General features: G+C 36.3%; 1 protein-coding gene across 1 annotated transcript; it reads left to right on the forward strand.

The window, feature by feature from the left end:
* The first annotated feature begins 6,217 nt into the window (after positions 1 to 6,217).
* si:dkey-30e9.6 (uncharacterized protein LOC564083 homolog) lies at positions 6,218 to 11,040 on the forward strand. The gene is made up of 6 exons (XM_054622189.1): positions 6,218 to 6,402; positions 9,212 to 9,301; positions 9,413 to 9,551; positions 9,777 to 9,861; positions 10,106 to 10,248; positions 10,954 to 11,040. Exons 1-6 carry the CDS (start codon positions 6,218 to 6,220, stop codon positions 11,038 to 11,040), a joined length of 729 nt encoding a protein of 242 aa, XP_054478164.1.
* The last annotated feature ends 2,386 nt before the right edge of the window (positions 11,041 to 13,426 follow it).

The raw sequence follows: 13,426 nt of genomic DNA on the forward strand, positions 1-13,426 counted from the left end.
CGTCCAAACACCTGAAGTCTCTCTCCGTCTGCAGCCGTAGTGTCCCTCAGCCGACCCGGACCAAGTGAGGCAGGGGGAGCTCCGGAGGTGCGTGCGGTGCGTGAAGAGCCTCCTCCTGCAGTTGGAGTGACTGGAGCGGCTGTCGGCTGCACCGGGACGCCGGACAGACTGATGGTGCTGCTGCTGCTGCAGGCTGCTGATGCTGCTGCAGCATCATCGTGTGTTAGGAGGGGCATCGGTGCTACACCTTCTCATGACCCAGACCTCACGACCCAGACCTCACGACCCAGACCTCATGACCCAGACCTCCACACATGTTGTGCGTAATTGATTAATTGATTACATGTTTGATGTCCAAAACATCAGAAAACAGCCAGAGGTGGAGTTATATAACTAAGTCTGTTCTGTCTGTACATATAGTATTTCAGTTATTGTGGATTTTCTTTTACTGTTTTTTATTGCTTATTTATAATACTTGTTTTTTTATTTCATTTTATTTTATCTTGTTTTTCTTTTACTATGTCTCTTGTTTGCACTATCCTCTATGCTGCTGTAATCCTGTAAATTTCCCCACTGCAGGACTAATAAAGGATTATTTTATCTTATCTTATCTTATCTTATCTTATCTTATCTTAAGTACATTTACTAAAGTACTGTACTTAAGTTTATTTTCTAAAGTACTTAACTTGAGTATTTCCATTGTATGCTACAGACATACTTCTACATTACATGTCTTAGGAAAATAGAGCAAATTTGACACTAGTATTAAGTTATTAAATACTTTTTACACATTAAAAACATGATATGCTTATATGATATAATGCAGAACTGTACAACTAATCTACCCAGTAGTACAAGTATCTTAAGATGGCTTCACATTGATGAACTACATGAAAATACCTGTTAGTTAGTGATAAAAACAGAATACTACAATATTCAATAACAATAAAACCCTGTTAAAGGAGCCGGTCTACATAATGAGTACTTTTACTCTTAATACGTAAACATTTTGAATTCTTGAAAACTTTATTGCAATGTTGTCCTTTTTAGATTGTGGTATTTCTACTTTTACCTCAGTAAAAGAGCTGAATACTTCTAACTGTCTCGATCGTGATAAATCAGCAGGTTCTTTTGTTTTGTTTTGTTTTGTTTTGTTTTGTCCGATCAACAATCCAAAACCCCAAAACTTGTTTAGTTTAAAAAGAAAGGTAATGTTGCAATTTGACTTGTGATCAAAAAGCTGCCGAATACATTCACGTTGATTGACTCTTGGAATAATAATAATTAGCTATTGTTTCAGCTCTAAACAGTAAGCTGATATATAAAAACAAAGCAACAGTAAATTTAGAAAAGTAAATCAGACGAACAAAGAAACACCTCAATTCTGGACATTCAAAAGGTTCTGTTGATCCTGATTGACTGTGAAAATCATATTTGAATAAAGTAAATATACCATTCTGTCTATCAAGAACAGGATGTTTGATAAAAACTGAACTGCAAATCTCAAATGTTACATTATACTATTCTGTAAGCAGAGAGATTAACCAGGGTAGAGCAACATAAACCCATATGACTTCATTTTTTGGCCTTCTGTTTTCTGTATCACCTTGAAACATTACAGATTTGAACTTCATTAATCTAATATCTAAGTTATTCAGAGCCAATCAACTATCCGAATGGACTTAAAGCTGTAAAACTATCTGCATGTTTTCTCCATTTCTAAAGCAGGACAGGCAGACTAATGGTCTAATCATGGAAGTTCACAAGTGACCAGCCAGTTATATTTTATAAGTCAACACTCCAAACCACTTAAACAGATGGCCCACATGCTACATTTTTCATGGAGGCGGCCTCAGCCAAAGAGTGGAACTTTGGATTCAGCCAGATAGTCAGGTCCTTTTCCAAACTGCTCGTTTCCATTCTCACGCTTTAACGGCAGCCTTCTACTCACATATAACGTTTCACTGGTGGGAATTGAGGGCCAGGAGCTGATTATTCTGTCAAACATCTGAAACGCAGGAAGCACTGGCTCAATTTGTATGGTAAAAAATGCAAATTTTAGAAGTATTTTGGAAAAACAGAAGTTTTTTTTTAGCAGTGGCTGGTTCATTTAGGGATGTTAATGACTGTAGAAGAAGCAGGGAATAGCCAAAGATGATGACTTCAAATGTCTAGTTTTGTCCTTAATCCAAAGTTATACAGTTTAGAATGAACTGGAAATAGCAGGAAATATTCACATTTAAAAAAACTGGTACCAGCAAATATTTGGCATTTTTGCATTCTTTTTTTAATGATTTAATGAGATAGTTGCCGATTAGTTTTCTGTCTATTGACTTATTCTATCAGCTTTACAACAACTTTCCTTTCTCAGAGCTATTTAAGCTGGTTTTGCTCGATATTAACTGTAGAAGTAAAACTTGAACGTCGCATTGTTGTTGTTGTTGTTGTTTTTTGTCAAACTCAGGCTGATGATTTTGCAAGCTATCAGCAGGAGGACTATTTGTTGAAATAAATGAAACTGTGAAGTTTCGATAAAATCAGTAAGACAATATCCTGTGATTAACGAGGAATGATTGGACAATCATTCCTGCAGGTCCAGAGAGAACCAATGGGAGGCCGACAGCTGTGCAGGTCGTATACACCGTCTTCTCCCGGTGCAAGGCGGAGGTGCCTGACTGTCTTGGTGAGACGCTCGTCTGTGTGCCTCCCAGGCGGAGGAGGGATATAACCCCTCCCTCGTAAATCTCCTGGACCATCAACCTGCTCAGAGCCTGGAATAGCCATCAGGTATATAAAAAAAACAAAAACATTTTCTTCCCGTCTGCTCTTGCCTCCTCTTACACAACCGACGATTAAATCTCAGTCGGCCTCCGGGATGGAAAACATCGAGGTCAAGTGGACCATACAAACAGTACAAGACTTGTATGAGTCTGTAGCCTTCGAGTTACTGCGGGGATACTCTGATACTTTAATCTTCACACATGAGCTCATTTTGTGCAATTTTCTCTCATTATAATCAGACGTGGGAGAAAAGGCAGCACTGCGGTGTCCCCTGGGGAAATGTGATATGAGCTAAATGATGCAGGAAATGCAAACTGTATGTAATTACCTTAACCTCACCCACGGACAGGAAAACTGATTGTACAACTCCAAAGACTTCAAGTGCACACAAGGAGCAGAAAAAGCACAGGAAGGGGATTCAAGTGCAGATATATTACAACCTTCTCGTGGTCTAAACAAGAAACACACCTCTCTTGTTTTACCTTCTTGTCTCCCTCGCTGTTTTTACTCGCTCCATCACCTGCATGAAAATAAAACAAAACATCAGTTGAAGTGAATTATTCCTCACAGCTCCCAGATGTACAGCCCACCTGAGGCTACACGTGCTCAGTAAAGGGTGAAAGTGCTTTTTTTTTAAGCTCTTTGGAGCGATGGGCTTCCCTACTGCCACTGTTGGAAACCATGTGGAGAAGATTTGGACCACAACGTGTAATCATTCCTCAGCTTGTGTCTTGGCTAACACACTTTGGCAACAACAGAGGTGGAGGAAGTGCTGAAGGTGCCAGTTCCTGTTAATGTAAATCATTCAGGTGGTACGATGGAGGTTCATGAACGGAAAAGTAAAGAAAGGTAAACAAATATAAGTTAATGGAAGCTGAGTATCAGAAGTAAAAGTACTCACTGATCGTGTAAAAACCATGAATCTCTGGTTTGGCTTAGTTTTTACATTTTCAGCTCTTCAGATCAGCCGATGGAGGAAGTCAATGATGAAAGATGGATCAAAGGAGGGTGAAAAGAAGGACAGAAGAAAAACTGGAAGCATAGAGGGAAAGAAAAGATGAAATAAAGCAAAGATGAAAAGACAAAGTAACTTGTAACTTGAGCTTTGAGATGCAGTGATGGATAAGTATAAAGAATAAGTGCTGCTGAAGGAAACCAGTGCAGCCTCCTCCTGGATTTTTTGGGATTATTGAAAATAAACTCTGTCGGAAACACAACTTTATGATACTTACCGTTTTGTCCAGCAAGATATAATCTCCACAAATGAACTCCTTTTTTTCTGTTTTCAATCACCAGAGGTAAAAAGCTAATGTTAGAGTTTAAAGGAACTACACCACGGTCACATGACTTTACGTCAACACCACTAAGCTACAGGAAGACTAGAGTTCTGGTGATGACGTTTAGTCTTCTCATTTAAGACGTGTAAACTCCTTGAAAAAACTCTTCAAACGCACTTTATGTCATAGAACATAGATCATTACTATTCCCAAGTAAAGTAAAAGTACCTCAGAACTGTGCAGTTTTTTAGTACAGATAAATACTTGATTGTACTTTCCACAAATGACCTGAGAGAACTGCTGAGTGTGTGTACGCTGGTGGAGGAGCTGCTTTGTGTTCAGTTACTGTAGAGGACAGATGTGACCTCAGAGCAGCTGGGTCATGACACAAGCTATTCCTGCTTTTACCCCCCCCGACATCCAGCCTCCCATCACATACCCCAACCCAGACAATGTACATACAGTCTCTGATCCAGTACAACACTAAATCCCTAAATCCTATCAACTGTATTCTGTAACAGTCATAAAAGAAGTTATGGGTGAGTTTACCATGAAATCTGAGAGTTACAGAAACTTAAAGAGTGACGATAAACACCAGGCTTTGGTGTCTAACTTATATTAATAAGTAGAAAAGCAGTAGAGCATGAAGAGAGTAGACTTTGAAGCATGAATTGTTTTAATGCAGATCTGTTAACGTGCAACAAGATCTCTCCTCCCAAGTCTCAAGTGTCAACGGATATATATATATATTTTCTAGCTAAATCTAGTTTGTCCGTCAGGTTTGCCTAATAATCGGAGTCATACTGTGTTTAGTCGGTTTTGTTCCAAATGAAACCTGAGAGGGGTGACCACTGAAGTTTAAATATCTCATCAAGACCAGACAACATTATACAACTTCAAGTTTACTTTGCAGAAGCATCTCCTTTGTGTTTGAACGCACTTAAAGCCCTTGGAAATGAATTTTATACAAGATTAAATATTCATATACTCATAAAAAGGTAACAAATAAAGTTAAAGCTCATTAAAAACATCCTTAGGTTTTGTTTTTTAAGAGTTTAACGAATAAAAACACTTGACTTTTTGTGTAAATCCATTCAAAAATAAGTCCGTAAGTAAGTATTACCCCCAAAATATACTTTAAGTACCACAAGTATACTAATTATGCCCATTTCAAAGAATATACTTACATACATTAACAGGCCTATATCATTGAATTATAGTTATTGATGCATTAATATGTTCATTACAATGTTGAAGCTGGTTAAGGTACAGTTATATATATATATATATATATATATATAATATATATAATATATTAGGCTATATACTACTTAATAATACATCATAGTTTATTAGTTATTTATATTTTGTTTTATGTAACTAATATTGTCCAATAAATGTAGTGAAGTTAAAAGTAGAATATTTCCCTCTGAGATTTAGAGGGCTAGAAGTATGAAGACACATTAAATAGTAATACTCAAAATGATACTTTAGTTCAATACTTGAGAAGGCTACATTATCTTTTCATAATGTTTACATTGATGCTTTTCTGGTTTCGGGACTATTTTCTTGTTCTGGAAACAGGAAATCCCTTTTATTACGGAAGCTGAAGATGATGAAGTTTAGAGAAAAGTTCCAAGGCACTTCATCATAAAATTATACGTTTCCTGACTTATCACATTTCATTGATTTACGGTACAGCGTCTGCTCTGTCTGACCCGATATGAAAGCAAAGAGGAAGGGGAAGGAAGAGCTTCAGATGTGATGCGATGGACAGCATCGGCAGGACATGAAATTTCCGCTCTCGCCCCAGTGACGGCGCTCAAACAGTAAAAACAGATGGAGGTCGTGACACACATTCAGCTCAGTCTTGGATAATCTGTTTCAGCTTGTTTCTTTTCCCCTCAGCAGTTACGTGGTCCTAATTTACAAGCTTCTGTGTGTTACGGCTTGATTTATCTCGGTACTTTTTCGTGTTAGTGTTCCGACAACAATGCAATTAGGCTCCAGCAAGTTGTCAGAGTGAAACCAGACGTCTCGGAGGCCACTGAAGGCGGGTGGCGGCGGAAACGCATATCGGGTCATCACGTCTGACAAGAGGCTCCTGTAATTGTTTCGGGCCGAGCCACTGACTGCACGGTGGCTGTAAATGTCCAACAATGGAAGGGTTTTTTCAGACACAGAGCCGAGGGGTCAGAGGTCGAGAGGAGCCTCTGAAGGTGGCAGCTCCCGGTTTTAAGAGGGGCGACGGGGTCAGCTCCTTCACAGGAGATGTTTGGTCTCGGCTCGGGTTTCCTGTTGCCTTTGCCCCCTCGCGTCAGCTGTCCGAGTCGCTACAAACAAAGTGACTGCTGCGACAACTGTCTGGACAAACTGTGAGCTGCATACAGTGTTTACATAAGGAGAGCTCCTCTGCTCACTGTGTGGTTCTGATTCTGATCAATCACAGCTATGACCTCTGATGGGACTATCTTTCTCCTATAATGATTTATAAAAATACATTAACCAAGTATAACAAGGATTTCCTTAACCTTAAAAAATAAGAAAATAAATATTAGCAGCTCAGACACAGAACTTAATGTTTATAGCAATCAAGAACTTGTAGACAAACATTTGTTTTTTTACTCCATATGACATTATTTCATTGTTTTTGAATTCCAGACATATAGACAAATGTTGCTAACAAATGCTGGTGCTGCTGTATCTGTTTATTTTACTCTACTATGTAAGCTTTAATTAAAGCAGTATTCATGTATTTATTGATATGACCCATTAATAAAGAGATACTACGCACTTAAACATGATTTTTTTAACTTTAAAATAAATGATATGGATCACCATGATGTAAACAGACGGGATCACCAGTTTTAAATCCCAATGATGAGTCATAAACAGCATCCAGAGGCGTTTTAACAAGATCACGTCTAACGTATGTTTTAATCCAACATAAAAAATGTTTTGCCTCCTTCAACAATGCACCATCTTGAAAATAAAGGGGGATATGAAAATAGATACTGTTATTGTATATAGATATTTGGCCACTTATGAGGTCAAATGTTTTATTCAAATCAGTACAAGCTAAGCTCCTCTCCAGACTTATTCAGTGACTTTTATTAGAGGTCCAGTCAGTAAAAAATATGTCGAGATTATAGATGTTAAACAGCGTTCTGTTCCATGAATCTGGAATAAGCATCATCTCTGCATGCCAAGACCAGGCCTGCTGCTGGAGACTCATACTGCAAGGATTCTGATGGACTCTGAGTTCATGAAGATCTCTCACCGTGCACTGAATCTCACTCTCTTTGTGGTATTTTACCTTCTCTGTCTCAGTCTCAACTTTATTATAGAAAAGGAAACAAAAGTAAAGTCTGCTTATGTAAAAAAACAAGTACTTTTCTCGGACTGCCATCACCTGAATGATATGCTGCAATCTAGTGGAAATAAAGTGACATTACAGATTCATACACATACATTTCTGTTACACAGTGGTGGGAAATACCGACCTACATATACTCAAGTACTGTACTTAAGTACAGTTTTGAGGTACTTGTACTTTACTTGAATTTTTCTATTTTATGCTACTTTACACTTCTACTCAATGGTAGATATTGTACATTTAATCCACTGCATGTATTTAACAATCGAATCATGTAGTGATAAAATCATACATCAAGATATCGTGATACTCAATTATGTTGCTTCAATAAATAATAACAAGCAAAAATAACTCAAATTTGTCCGAAAATCTGATATTTTGCAACAAAATTCTTAATTTCATGAGAAAATATTCAGTACTCTTCATTGTCAGGTATTTAATTCACACAGAAGTATAAATAAACATGTGATTATTTCATATAAATAATCATATAAATGTATCTATTGTATTACCAGAATATACGCCATATTGTGATGTCTTTACCGAGATATTAAATGTCCTTTATCATGATAGAATATTCTGGCCATATCGCCAAGCCCTATTGACAGCAATGATTACTATTTATTCAGATTAAGATTTGACATAAATATACAATGATGAGATAATAAAACACAATGTATTGTTAAAGATTGGGGCCCGTTGTCATGTTTGGGATATTCTATGTGTGCTGCTTATTTTATATTTCATTCTTCTCTTTTTAAAAACTATTAATGTGTATTTTTATAATGCCCTGCATTTTTTTTTTTAGATTGTTTCTCAATACCTTTTAAGTAAAGCACTCTGAATCGCCTTGTTGTTTAGAAGTGCTATACATGTACAATTCAACTTGCTTTGCTTCTGTGTAATTTCACTTTTAACCAAAATGAAAGAAGACTTACTACAATGTGACTGTGTAATCAGGTTTTCTATTGTGTCTCTACAAAATCTGAAAACATGAACCATTTTCTCTCCACAATATAAACGTCAACAAAGTTCTGGCCGTACACCGTAACTTCTCTCTGATATTAGAGTCTCCAAAATATATAACTAAATGTAAAGATTTCTATCTTTAAAACAAAAAGGAAAGATTATTAATACACATAGTCTGCTGTATCTGTGTCAATGTTGGTGGTGCAGCTAAAATATTCATTTACAAATACTTGGGAGGCCACAGCAAAAGACAGAAACACCTGGAAGTTTAAAATTCAAACTTCAGACCTTCCAAAAACAACAGCTGCTTCTCTGGAAGGAGAAAAGGGACCCGCACAAACACAAAAAGCCACATTTGAGTGGCCAGCCACCCTCTTCACATGAGATTGGTACAGTACTCAGATTTCTTCCATTCAGAGGGCACTTTGTTTCCACTGTTGCTAAGTTCCTGTTTTTGTTGAGTGTCCCGCTGAGCTCAGCCTACTTAATTCTTTTGGTTGAGAAGAATAAAGGCGCTCGTTACCAAGCAGCACTTTTTATGTGTTGTGTCTGTAATCAGCCGTTGTGCTACTGTCTGCTACTTTCTCCTCACTGTGTTCCTGACGTACGAACAAACAGTACAAGATCAAACTTTATGGATTCAAACTCATAGATCAGGAGATATCTCCAAGAAATTCAAGGTAAGAAGATACCTTATTAGTCAACAGATGAAAATGGTTCCATACAGTTTGTTGCATCCACTGTCCTCGGTCTGCTTTGAGGAAAAAATCAAATTCTCTGCAAGTCAGCATCTCCTTTTTGCGAGAAGCAAATGGTTCAGTCTGCCGGAGACGGAGAGCCACAGAGACGTGTGGAGCATCAAGCCTCCAGATTTCTCTCTTAAACTCTACAGATCTTTGTCAGAACCACGGAAGAAAGAAAGAAGGACGCATTCAAATCATGATGTACGTGAACTTACTGAAACAAAGACGAGAGCCGGAATATTTCTAACAAATGTTCTACATGAGAGTTGCAAGAGGGAAGAGTCTCCAAAGTTCATCTCATCGTACAGGCCTCCTGATGCCCTGGAATCTGAGCTGATGTTTGTCAAGTCTGGGAAGTACGTCTCTGGGCCTTACAAGAACCCCAAACCACATGACTTCAGACCCGTAAGTGTCTGCAAACTCAAAATATGCTTTATGTGTCGTGTGCATGTTGAAAAGAAAATGGTGATGAGTGAATGCAAGAAAGGAAAGCAGGGTCTCACTCATTTTTAGCTTGGAGGACAGCAAACATCTCTGTAGCTGTAATTTTTCATTTGACCACAAGATGGCGATAAACACAAAAGTAAAATATTTAACTTCTTGATTTTTTTTTTTTATCACTGTTTCCAGCTCAATGAGGACCTTCCAGACATAGATACTACATATGAGAGAGACCCTGGAAACCTGAATTTAAAGTTAAAACACTTGGACATTAGTAAGTGAATCATCTTCATTTTCTGTCGTTTTCTGATTTTGTTTTGGATGAAACTTTGTCCTAGAATTTAATATTCTGAATGTTTATATTTGTGCTACCACAAGTTATTGAAACAAATGCACTTTGTGTTAATGTATGTACTGAAAATAATAACTGCACTTTAAGAAGATTTGTTTGAGGAGGGCGGAGCGTGTCTTATTCAGTCAAAGGCCTTTTTTATTTACATTTACAAATCTTTTTCCAGTTCGGACCCCCAGATCTGATCTAAACTCATGTTCACGGGACACCAAGACAATGATGGACACGTACAAACCTGCAGAGCCCAGATGGGAGGAGAAGCTCATTCTCCCTCAGCTGATCTGGCCTCCAAAGTCAGCCTCATATACGGTCAGAGGAGTTTCATATCTACATGAAAAAACATTCTTTGGTTAAATTTGTGTCTGTCCCAAAGGGGCTTGGCACAAACTACAGTCATGTAATCATCATGCAGACTGAAGGAAATTATGACTTAAGGGACATTATTAAATGTGATTACTACAATTTAGAGGGAGATATTTTAGTTTTTGCTCCACTACATTTAGCCTTCAGCTGTATTTACTTTACGATTAAGATCTTCCATAAAAAACATATGCTGTGTAATGAAATATAATGCATTGTTATGAATTAAACTCACCACCTCACCATGAAGTAGCTTAAGTGGTTAAGGAAAGCTCCACTTTGACCAACAATAAAGTACTACTTATATATACATTATTTGAATACTTTTTCCACCAATGATTACATGTCATCACAGCATAATGATTCAAAACTATGCAGGAAGATTATCATATAATAACTCCATAAGTTTGTTTACTAGAAAAACAATTAAAAAACTAAATAACTACTCCATCCAACAAACGTATTTGGTTTCTAATACTTTATGTAGGCAAGATGGGAATGCATTTTGTTTCCTTTACATCGCCTGATTGAAGATATACCTTTTGTACTTTACATTTCTTATTCTATCTAACAGAAAGGTTGATATAGATAATTTACAACAGTTCATATTACATATTACTTTATTAATGCCAACATTGAATGTCTGTTTCACAGAGACATCGACGAAGAAGAGAAGCATACAGCGCATTCTTGGACCGAGTGGAGGAGAAACTCTCAAGATCGTGGAAAAACAGATCATGACTTTCTCTTTTAAAACTATTTAAAACAATATATGTTTTTACAGATGCTTTCTTTAAACATTGCACTAAGCATATCATATTAACATACCATAGTTGGGATGTAGAATGTGATAAACTTGACGAGTTTGGATAGCTGTGATTATAGGACACAGAAAAAATACATCTTTTTTTATGCCCATCTCAATAATAATGCATGTTTTAGACAATTTACTACATTACAGATCTACGAAATATTAACTTGAAGCCATTTCTCAACGCATATTGAGTTTTATATTATGTGTTTGTACAATCTTGCAGGTAGCTAAAACGTTTGGATTACTTTTATTACAGTTTAAATGATACATATATGAATATTGCCTCTACTGCAGAAGTTACAGTTTCCTAATATTGAGTTGTAAGTGACATATTCATAGATTTGAGCTTATGGCGGAGGGCATGCATTGAATGTGATGTCATGAAGGTCATCCCACCACATTATGAGGCCCACTGGTCCACTGACAGCTGCTCATTCTGTAGAATTACAAACGTGTGAAGCCTGCATGTGTTTAGAAGCATATCTGAAATAGCTGGACATATGTGGTCAACATATCATCTGTGACCATGTGCATAACTCGCAGACTAAATATAAAATGAGAAAGAATATCAGTCGCAGCATCACAGGCTGCCATGTGTTTGTCTTATTTCAATCCCCTGTGATCCTTTGCAATCCCAAACAATGTAATGAAAGCTTCCATCTCATGCTAATAAAGATACTACTTACCAGGGTTGTTTTTCTTTATTCGGCTGCGCAAAAGTGGCATGGCAGTGGTGAAAAATCTTAAAAGGAGACAAAGACAAAAGTTATAAAATTGGAGAACGATCAGTTTATTCCAAGTCTGTCAAATACATCCTATATAAAGAAAGCAATGAGAATTTAGCACATGCCGACCTAAACAAACAGCTGTGTGAATAAAACATAAAGCTAAATCGTGAAAGGTTTTAGCTCTATTTTGTAACTTTTCATTGTATCATTTCTGAAGTTTTTTAAAGATTTTCAGACTAAAATGGGCCATATGTAACTGTTTCATTTGCTACATAACATTCTTACATATCATGAAAACTTATTGTATAACGAGTCAGATATCTTTTTAAACTCAAGTTGAAGATAACCGTGACTTCTATGCTAATTTAATTGTATCATTGTTTATGCTTTGTTGAGTTTTGTATATTTGTATAAAAGTATCTTAACTTTGAATCCCTCATATCTCAGAGGTAAATATTGTACTTTTTACTGTACTACAATTACTTTATATTTATAGTTACTTTTAACATATAAAAACAAATGATACACTTATATGATATGATGTAGTATTTTCCTAATCTACGCAGTAGTACACAAAGTATCTAAAATTGACTCAGCGTTGGCGAACTACAACATCAAAATGCTTTATACATTATTATTTTTTAAAGGACGCATTCTGTATAATGATGCTTTAGAATATTTCAGTTATTTTGGATTCTTTACTGTTTTTATTGCTTATTTGCTTATTTATAATACTTGTTTTTTATCTTGTTTTTTTACTATGTCTCTTGTTTGCACTATACCCTATGCTGCTAAATCCTGTAAATTTCCCCGCTGCGGGACTAATAAAGGATTATCTTATTTTATCGTATCTTTACTTTTCATACTTAAAGTACATTTAGCTAATAATACTTCTGTATTTTTACCTAAGTAATATTTTGAATTTAGTACTTTTACTTGCAATGGATTATTTCTAGACTATGTCATTTCCAGAGGTGGAAAGTACATGTACTGTACTGTACTTAGGTTCATAATTGAGGTACTTGTACTTCCAGTTTTCCCATTTACTGCTACTTTATACTTCTATACACCACCACCAAGTTACTTTAGACTCCTCTACGTTTACTTAAAACCTTTCTGCTACTCACTGTTACTTTGCTGATTCTTATTAATAATATAAAAAAGAATCAACAAATCAGATATAATGTATTATTATGGATAAAGATATAACTTTATTGATCCCTTGGTCAAATTCACAACAACAAAGCAGTATAGAAAAGAACAAGCTCCACCTTTACCAGCTGCAATATTTAATTCATTTACACATTAATGCATCTATAATACAAATTCAATAATATTCTTCTCGCTCTGGGGGCCATTATGCATAATAAGAACTTTTTAAAGTGTATTTTGAGTGCAAGACCTTTACTGGCCTATGTAAGATAAGATAAAACAAGATAAGATAATCCTTTATTAGCATTAATTTACAGGATTACAGCAGCATAGAGTATAGTGCAAAACAAGAGACATAGTGAAAGAGAAACAAGATAAAATAAAAAAGAAATAAAAGAAATAAGCAATAAAAAACAGTATATATTAATATATT

The sequence above is a fragment of the Anoplopoma fimbria genome, chromosome 20 (genome assembly GCF_027596085.1).
Source record: "Anoplopoma fimbria isolate UVic2021 breed Golden Eagle Sablefish chromosome 20, Afim_UVic_2022, whole genome shotgun sequence".
Taxonomy (NCBI): Eukaryota; Metazoa; Chordata; class Actinopteri; order Perciformes; family Anoplopomatidae; genus Anoplopoma; species Anoplopoma fimbria.

Bases quoted from the DNA above. Each gene is read 5' to 3' on its own strand.
- si:dkey-30e9.6 (XM_054622189.1), top strand. From the start codon at position 6,218: ATGGAAGGGTTTTTTCAGACACAGAGCCGAGGGGTCAGAGGTCGAGAG. The intron at 9,862-10,105 runs GTAAGTGAATCA...ATCTTTTTCCAG, and splicing joins GTTAAAACACTTGGACATTA to TTCGGACCCCCAGATCTGAT. The intron at 10,249-10,953 runs GTCAGAGGAGTT...TCTGTTTCACAG, and splicing joins CAAAGTCAGCCTCATATACG to AGACATCGACGAAGAAGAGA.